This window comes from Buteo buteo, chromosome 6 (assembly GCF_964188355.1).
Source record: "Buteo buteo chromosome 6, bButBut1.hap1.1, whole genome shotgun sequence".
Classification (NCBI taxonomy): domain Eukaryota; kingdom Metazoa; phylum Chordata; class Aves; order Accipitriformes; family Accipitridae; genus Buteo; species Buteo buteo.
The window spans coordinates 33,611,551-33,620,549 of record NC_134176.1 but is presented as its reverse complement, the minus strand read 5'-3'; the positions used below and the strand labels follow the sequence as shown (position 1 = coordinate 33,620,549).

General features: G+C 47.0%; 1 protein-coding gene across 1 annotated transcript; it reads left to right on the top strand.

Moving 5' to 3' along the window:
• Positions 1 to 3,087: 3,087 nt before the first annotated feature.
• ACTC1 (actin alpha cardiac muscle 1) lies at positions 3,088 to 8,540 on the top strand. The gene is made up of 7 exons (XM_075030363.1): positions 3,088 to 3,186; positions 3,753 to 3,900; positions 4,980 to 5,304; positions 5,964 to 6,125; positions 6,239 to 6,430; positions 7,662 to 7,843; positions 8,212 to 8,540. Exons 2-7 carry the CDS (start codon positions 3,772 to 3,774, stop codon positions 8,353 to 8,355), a joined length of 1,134 nt encoding a protein of 377 aa, XP_074886464.1. The 5' UTR covers positions 3,088 to 3,186; positions 3,753 to 3,771; the 3' UTR covers positions 8,356 to 8,540.
• Positions 8,541 to 8,999: the final 459 nt, after the last annotated feature.

The following is an 8,999-nucleotide window of genomic DNA, read 5'->3' as shown; positions in this document are numbered from 1 at the left end:
ACTCATGTTCTGATTTTGGCTGCAGTCACAACAGTGTCTTATTGGTTGAACAACACATCCAGTTCTGCCCGTGCACATGTGTCATATATATATATATATATATAAATTTGCTACCCCATTAATATTGTGTACACGTTGAGGCTTCATGCTCCTGTGTGTTCAGGCTGTTTTAGGGTACGTGCAGATCATGTCCACTGCAGATCTGCCTGCTCTCCCAATACTCCACACTGCCTGTGCTGTCCTTTGTCTCTGGGGTCACTCCCAATAGCTAAGTCATGAGAAATGCACACAGCGTGTGGGGACCCTGGTCAGGCAGACGCTAGAGTATTTTTCCTCTAGATGACATTACATAAGATACTTCAGTAGGTTTTTGCTTCTTTGCTTGCCTGTTTGGTTTATTTGAGGCTGTAATATCACTTTATTGCAGAAAACAGAATTATTTTGGCCAAAGTACTGGGTACTTTTAGCCGAGTACTTTTCTAATGGCTACGAGAAAGCAGATGTGATTCTGGATTTATGTACATTATGTGGTGCCCTTTTCATTTGACCTTGCACTATATGGTGGGGGGTGGTGGTGGTGGGGATTGATGAGCTCTCAAGTGCATCAGGCTCCTAGATGCAGTGTCCTGCTGGATTAGAAATGTATAACTTGAGGAAAGAGTAGAGAAAGCCGATATTTACTTATAAAGTAAACAAGAAAATACAGACTTGTTTGTGTAGAGAGCTGGCTCTGTCTCAGTTTCAGCAGAGTCTGTCTCTCTCTCTAGCCAAAGGGAATGTAGGATGTGACAGGGAGGGTCTGATTGGGGAGGAATTCAATGCAGCTATCAGCAGCGGGCTTCTATGTAAATACTGTAACACCTCTGAACCGAGGAACAGCTGAGATAACACTGTAAACTAATCTCTAGTGCCAGAGAAGCTGGCCAATCCCTCACATTATATGGTTTCTGTAGAAAAGATGTGCTAGGGAAAAAAAGAAGCAGATTTAAATTATAGATGGCAACTTACCATGGAGTAAAATATGCTGACTTTTTAAAATTGAAAGCAGCATATGGTAAAGTATTTTTTCTTTGAAATGGTACTCTGTACCAGGGTGTATATGCTTCTACATCCTTGCATATATATGAATTCTTATATAAATAGGCATTGCCATCACCAAAATATTTTCAACTCTCTGTTACCTGTGCCTAATCGGTTTAGATAAATATATACTCACTTAGGGTCCTTATCCCATCAGTATTGATTTTGGTCGATTTTTTGTCAATACCAGGAAAAGTAAGAGCCAGTTTGTCCAGAACAGAGGTGCTGAAGCACAGTCTTTCCCTGCTTTGACCTTTTGAAGTCACTGTATTTCACAGTCCTACACCGTCCTTTCTTAGGTAGCTAAGAAAAAAAAATAATATATACATATATATATACACAGATACATACATATATAATATATATATATGTGCATATATATTTATATATACACATGTATGAAATATACATGCACACACCTTTATACGCAAATAGTGTCTCACCTGAAACAGGTTGTGTCTCCTCAAAGGCATTTAAAGAAAAGCAGGAGCTATCAATGGCCAAGAAGTTTGTTGCTACATCTGCTTCAGAGTCGTGCTCATAATTGGGCACAACCCCAAGATAAACTGGGGTTGGGGTGGAGCTAACCACCTCATTAATTGTGCTAGAAACGAGGAAACTGATTCCCCTATCTCCGATTTCAGAAGAAATTAAAAGTCTAAGCGTCTCTGACGCCCCCTTTGGATCCAGTTTAGAAATGAGTCGTCGGCGATTTACAGTTCTCGCACTCTTTGTCAGAGCCAAACCGCAGTGCGAAGAGAGCCCTTACACAGAGAGCCCCGCGAGCCCCCAGACTGCAGCCTGGGCTGCATTCACAGGCTCCTTCCTCCCACCTCGTTTAAGATGTACAGAACCATGCGATGGCTGTCAGCCCTTGTATGGCATCTAATAAACTGGACCTGTGTTTAAGCAGTTGATCCAGTTTACTGAGCGTTCCCCTCTTGACCTTTGCATCCCACCCTTCCCTTGTGTCCCAAAGCTCCGTTCTCCCCGCGGCTCCTCCCCGTTGTGTTGTACACAGGCAGACACGGGGCAGTTTATAAGCTGAGCTCCCGAAGGACACGGTAACCTGCGTTACAGTGCCGTTCCTCTGCGACACGTGTTGACGCTGCCTTCACGTTCCAGGCCAAACCCACTCAAGGGATGCTTCTCCAGTCTTTCTATTTTTAACTGAAAAAAAAAAAAAGTAATCCTGAAGATACATGGATTTTCTAGGCTCCACCGCTGGAACAAATGATCAATGTGGATGTTTCAACAACTGAGCGGGAAAACAACTGTCACATTACATTAATACCATAGCTGGTTTTTGCCCGAGCTATTCCCATCCCTCATCCTCCGCCCTATACGTATCGCCCCGCGTTGCCGAGCCGGTGCGCGTTCAACGAGCAGAAATGGGGAGCTGAATGACACGCATATTCATGTAAACGAGCGGATCCCACTTTGTGCCGTAGGTGCCAGGCAAAAGCGGAGGAAAGCGCGATCTGTGCCGCACGTGCTCATCCAAGTTTGAAGACACGGGCTGCCTGCGGGCAGCAGAGGAGCCTGGCTCCTCGGCCCCACCGTCACCTCCCGGGTGGCCGGTTCCAGAGGCGCTCGGCTCGGCTGCCCCTTTTCTCGGCGGGGAAACGGACACCCGGGGGAGAGGACACCGGGACGCCCCCCGCCCAGCCCGGCCGTCCCCGGCCTAACGCGCCGCCTCGCTGGGTCCGCCCGGGCCGGGGCCGGCGGCGGCGCCGGCGGGTCTCGACGCCTCGGGGCGCCGGGCTGCGGGCCTGCCGGGAGGGCCACCGTTCCCCCCCGCTCCCCGAAAGCGCTGGCCCCCGAGGGGCTGCGCGGGGCTCCCTATTTGGCCATGCGGCGGGCCGGGGGCGCGCTGCCCCGCGCCTGCCTTACATGGGCCGGCCGGCCGGGCCGGGCCGGGCTCCATTCATGGCCGCGCCGGCGCTCAATGGCGCGGAGCCGACCAAATAAGGAGAAGGTGGCTGCCCCGGCCCGCCGCGGCCCCGGCCGGCGCTGCCCCTCGGCCGGCTATAAATCGGGGCGGCTCCGCCGAGCCGGCACCCAGGCTCTCCTCCGCAGCCCCCCCCCGCCGCCGGTGCCGCTCTGGTGAGTAGCGAGGCGGCGCCCGCGGGGACGGGACGGGACGGGACGGGATGGACGGAACAGGATGGGATGGGACGGGACGGGACGGGACGGGACGGGATGGACGGAACAGGATGGGATGGGATGGGACGGGACGGGTCGGGACGGGGGCACCGGCGGGTGCCGGCCGTGCAGGTACAGCCGCTGCTCTGCCCGTGCCCCTCCCGGCTACGGCCTCATCTCTGCCGGGGACCCCCTGCCGCCGCGGCCCCGCCGGGCGCGACGCCCCGCCGGCCGTGAAGCGCTCCCCGGCCAGGGCCGATCGCCCCGAAAGCAAACGCTTTCCCTCCCGTTTCCATCTGCGGCCCGAGGGCACCGCTAACGGCGCCCTAACGAGCGTCCTTCCGCGGCGCGGAGGAGCAAGCGGCTGACGGATCCCGTTCCGAGCGCTGCCCACCGGCGCCCCCGGGCATCCTCCCGGGACGGGCCACCTTCCCCGCTCCCGCCCCGGCTCTCGGCGGGCCCCCGCCGCCGCCGGGCCGCGCTGCCTGTCCGCCGGGGTCTGGACGCGCCGCCGCGCTGTCTTTCAGTCCGTGCCTCCCTCCGAAGATGTGCGACGACGAGGAGACCACCGCGCTGGTGTGCGACAACGGCTCGGGGCTGGTCAAGGCGGGCTTCGCCGGAGACGATGCCCCCAGGGCCGTTTTCCCGTCCATCGTCGGCCGCCCCAGGCACCAGGTAAACACGGAGGCAGGACCGGGGCCGGACGGAGCCTTCCCCCTCCCCGCCAGGAGTCGCCTCCACTCGCCCCTTCCCTCCTTAGTCATTCCGTCCTCTCCCAAACACCCAGCCCTTCCCTCCGCTCGCTTCTTGTGGTAGTACTAGCGGCACATTCCCAGGCCTCTCCAGTGCTTCCCTCGACTCCCCTCTTTGGCCGTCCCTTATCTCCCTTCTAGCACTTTCTCCCTTTCCCCCAGCTACGGGTAACTCACCAGCTTCCCTCTTGACTCTCTCCCTAGTCTCTCCCCTAATGAGCCCAAACCCAGCTTCCTACAAAGCTGCTGCCCACTCCGTCCCCTAGGCCAGACCTGCTGCTGGTGCTAGTTCAAAGGCATCTCCGTTGCCTGAGTTTGCACACAATGTCGTTTGTTTAAGGCCCTTCCCACCCATCCCGTCCAACGTTTCACATACCAAACACCTTCCTTCAATTTCCTCTACTTCTTTTGTCTGTCTCTGATCTTACCTTCTTACCGCTCTCTAAGCCTCCTTTTCTCTGTTCCCGTATCATTCTCCTTCTCTTTTGTCACAGTTGAATCAGTACACAGAAAATATGGTACTTTTTCTCCTATGGTTTCCTTGGTTAAAAGTTTGTAATGCTTTTTTTTAACTAAAACATTTGCAATTTGTATTTTGTTATCATGAATAAATTACTGCTGAGGCTCCACAGTAATATGGAGTATCTTCCTTCACTAGAAGGCTAATCTCCCTCTCTATCTTCTGGTTTATAAACTCTCTTTGTACATCTCACTGTATCTTTTCCTGCTCATGATGTTGTGCAGTTTGCTTGCAGTCAAACTTCTGGACCAGAAAAAAAGTAACTGAAAAGAAGAGGTGCATTATAAAAGGAGAAAAAGGATTTTATGAGGAAGCTTCAAATTCTGTTCACTTAATAATTTAATAATGCTCATGTCTTTTCCTAATCAACCTTTTAGTGGTGTGACTGCTTGTACCTTTCTTGAAAATAGCATAGTTGTGATGTTATTGTTTGGGCTCTGTGATGTTGTCTTCCTCAAATAACGCTTTACTTCTTCTCTTAGGGTGTTATGGTTGGTATGGGTCAAAAAGATTCCTATGTGGGTGATGAAGCTCAGAGCAAAAGAGGTATCCTTACTTTGAAATATCCCATTGAACATGGCATCATCACCAACTGGGATGATATGGAAAAGATCTGGCACCACACTTTCTACAATGAACTCCGTGTGGCCCCTGAGGAACACCCTACCTTGCTCACAGAAGCCCCCTTGAACCCTAAAGCTAATCGTGAAAAGATGACCCAGATAATGTTTGAGACCTTCAACGTACCTGCTATGTATGTGGCGATCCAGGCTGTCCTGTCCCTGTATGCTTCTGGCCGTACAACAGGTAAAATAAACAAATAATCACTATTTAGATATTTCCTTTCAGGAACTCTCCTTCTTTCCCACTCCAAAGAGGAAGAAAACCCACCGTAACTCATTCAAGTTTACAGAAAGCAAGGTATTTTTAGTTTATAGCGATTGGTGGTAAGAGTAGCAGAAAAGCCAGTACAACATAGCCTGTGGAAAGGACGATGTGGACCTGTCTGCACTGCTTTCAGAGAGGCGCTGGGGAACAAAGTCTCCTGCCGCTTGTCGTGGTGCAAGCGAGGAGACATTTCTGTGAAGATACTGCTGTCACACAAGTATTACACCAGTTTAAAGGTTTCAGCTGGGCCCCAAAGATGCCCATTGTCAGATCAAGACAATCACTATTGCAAATATACTTAACTGCTTGGTGTAGGAGCAGTGGAAGGCTGCTAGTATGGATTAGCTTAAAATGTGAATGGAACAACTGTTTTATGGGAAAGTTCACACCAAACAGGAACATCCAGGCAAGCAAAGACAGAGGAATGGGCAAGATCTTTATGGCTAAAATAGAATGATGCTACTTTATACTACCTGAAAAAATCCTATATTGTGTTGCGTTTGTTGCTGCTTACTGTGCCTAAGGGCTCTAAGCATTTGCTAGGTGATTTCAACTGCTCTCTGACATTTCTCTCCCAGGTATCGTTCTTGACTCTGGCGATGGCGTCACCCACAATGTACCTATTTATGAAGGTTATGCTTTGCCTCATGCCATCATGCGTCTGGATCTGGCTGGCAGGGATCTGACTGACTACCTCATGAAGATCCTCACGGAGCGTGGCTATTCCTTTGTGACAACAGGTCAGTCCTTCAGCTTTGCCCTCCTGTGAAAATCCTCATGTCTCTCTTGGCCCATCTTCCTCCTCTAGTATTTTGCTTATCCAAACCTTGATTTGATACCCATATATCTGCAGCTGAACGTGAGATTGTTCGTGATATCAAAGAGAAATTGTGCTATGTTGCACTGGACTTTGAGAATGAAATGGCCACTGCTGCCTCTTCCTCCTCTCTGGAAAAGAGCTATGAATTGCCTGACGGTCAAGTGATCACAATCGGTAACGAACGTTTCCGCTGCCCTGAAACCTTATTCCAGCCTTCCTTTATTGGTAAGTGTTCCCAGGAAATTCTCCTTTCTGTAGGAGGTATGAGTGAATCAGAAGATCTAGAATGTGTCCCACTCCTCTTCCTGCTTATCTAAATTTGGCACTAAATCAAATATAAATAAATAATGAGTTAGATCCTCTAGTGCCTGTAAGCTGTGCTTGATGTGAGCTCAACTGGTAATTAGCTGAGCTCTGGGCTCTTGTTGCAAGTTTTAGATCAGGTTGTAGGGCCACAATTTTCTAGTGATAAAATGTACAGTTAGAATATCATCATTAGGGAGTTGGACTCCATGATCCTTAATGGTCCCTTCCAACTCAAGACATTCTATGTTTTTATGTCACTGATGGCAAGAATAGCTTTCAGAGCTGTATTTGTAAGGCTTAAACTTAAAACCGTATCTGACTCCAAGAAGAAGTAAAGTGTCTGGGAGGCGAAAAAAAATGGAATGAAGGTGTGTGTATTTATATGCACTGTAATTAAACATTGCCACGGTCAAGATGGTAAGCTTTGCTGTTTGTGAGTGCAGCTGACGGATGTAGCAAATGCTTGTACTCTAACTCCTGAGCAATAAGTGCAGTTGTTCGTCAGCTGACATCTTACTGTGGATCTAGTGTCAGCCCTTTCAGGAAGCACCTGTTAAAATTAATAATTTGGAATGCAACCTACAAACACTTGCTTCTGGTTTCTTCTGCCTTACCACCAAGTACTAATATCTTGGTCCATGTCTTGGTTTTGTCTTGCCTTGATGTTTCTAGACAGTACAGACTGTATTTTGAGTAGGCTGAAAAAGAAATGAAGTTACTATTGTCTTCTTTAGCTCTACTTCAACTGTTTTCATTGTCTTTACGGCTGTCTTTACTATATTCAACTAATGCTTTTTGTGAGACTCTGACATAACCTGATACTCATGTTTTCTGTGCTATATAACTTCCTCCCATCGCCAGGTACTAAATCAGTTTATCTTGTGTGTCTACTTCTTCTCTTCCTGTATATTTTTAGTATCATTCCTTTGCACATGCATTATGATTCTTACCTTTTCTAACAAATAATTTTCATTTTCTAAGCTAGTTCTGTAATTATTTTTTTAATGTTTTTCTGCAACATTTAATAATCCGTAAGTAATTTTACAAAAAAGATCATAGAAGTTCATGTTGATGAGGAGAAATGCCAAGAGTTCTTCTCATGAAGACCTCTTGCATAATTTACTGACCTACTGTCTTCTTTCTTCTCAAGGTATGGAATCTGCTGGTATTCATGAAACTACCTACAACAGTATCATGAAGTGTGATATTGATATTCGTAAGGACCTGTATGCTAACAACGTCCTCTCAGGTGGTACAACGATGTACCCTGGCATTGCTGATCGCATGCAGAAAGAAATCACTGCACTTGCTCCTAGCACTATGAAGATCAAGGTAAGGAATTTGACTCCGTACTATAAGATGTGGATAAAGATGGAGAAAATGTCCACATCATTAAATTGGGCTATAGGAACAACCCAAAAGTAAGATCAACAGCTGATGGACAAATGAGGAGAAATTCCATTTAATCAGAATAATTATATTGGTTAGAAGCAAGTGTTAGAAAAGAGGAAAATATGGTTATGGATTTTCTTAAGGAATAGTACGTGTTGTACCAGCTGCTGAAGATCTATACTGTTAGTATAGAAAAGTTCTTTATTTACTTAGGGGAATATCTAGTGGTTTGTTACATTGGTGATGTGGGTTGGTTGTTCAGAAATGTAACTGTTAAATGAGGATTTTGTTGCTTTTCTTTATCCTAGATCATTGCCCCACCTGAGCGCAAGTACTCTGTCTGGATTGGTGGCTCCATTCTAGCGTCTCTGTCCACCTTCCAGCAAATGTGGATCAGTAAACAGGAGTATGATGAAGCTGGTCCTTCCATTGTCCACCGCAAGTGCTTCTAAGCACTTTTTCCCTCAATTTACTTCCCACTCAGGATGACGACAATATGCTTCTTGGAGTCTTCTGGCAACCCTTCCTGAACTCTTCAGTCATTGTACAGTTTGTTTACACACCCGTGCAATTTATTTGTGCTTCTAATATTTATTGCTTTATAAATAAACAAGATCTGGGACTTGCAACCTACAAATGATTGTCTTTTGTTTTATTATAAGTATTATTTTGTCAAAAAAATGAGACTAAACACCCTGGGATTTGGAAACTCTCATCAAACCTATCAATGCCTTCACTGCATGCGTGCCCTAACTGATGTAGGCATGTTAGGTCATGGTTTTCTATTAGTAAGAATTTATACTTTATAGTTTTAATTTTGAAACTTGAAACAAAAGAATCATCATATATCAAGGCTCACAAAGAAATAGCCTTGAGGGTAGACCCAGTAAGTGGAACAAGTGGAAGGAAACCTCTCATACTCACTCACTGGGTTTAGAAACGTTTCTTCTGTTGCATTTGGTATAACCCGAGTCTTTTAATATTAATTTATTGAAAGCCAAAGCTTCTGTAAAAGAATTATGTTAATACATTTAGGATGTGATTTGTAACTGATTAGCTCAATCCTAAAGAGTCATACAATTGTTTTCTGTGGGCT

Excerpts from the sequence above, each read along its gene's own strand:
- ACTC1 (XM_075030363.1), top strand. The coding sequence starts at position 3,772 with ATGTGCGACGACGAGGAGACCACCGCGCTGGTGTGCGACAACGGCTCG. Across the intron at positions 5,305-5,963 it reads TGCTTCTGGCCGTACAACAG|GTATCGTTCTTGACTCTGGC; the intron begins GTAAAATAAACA and ends TTTCTCTCCCAG. Across the intron at positions 7,844-8,211 it reads CTAGCACTATGAAGATCAAG|ATCATTGCCCCACCTGAGCG; the intron begins GTAAGGAATTTG and ends TCTTTATCCTAG.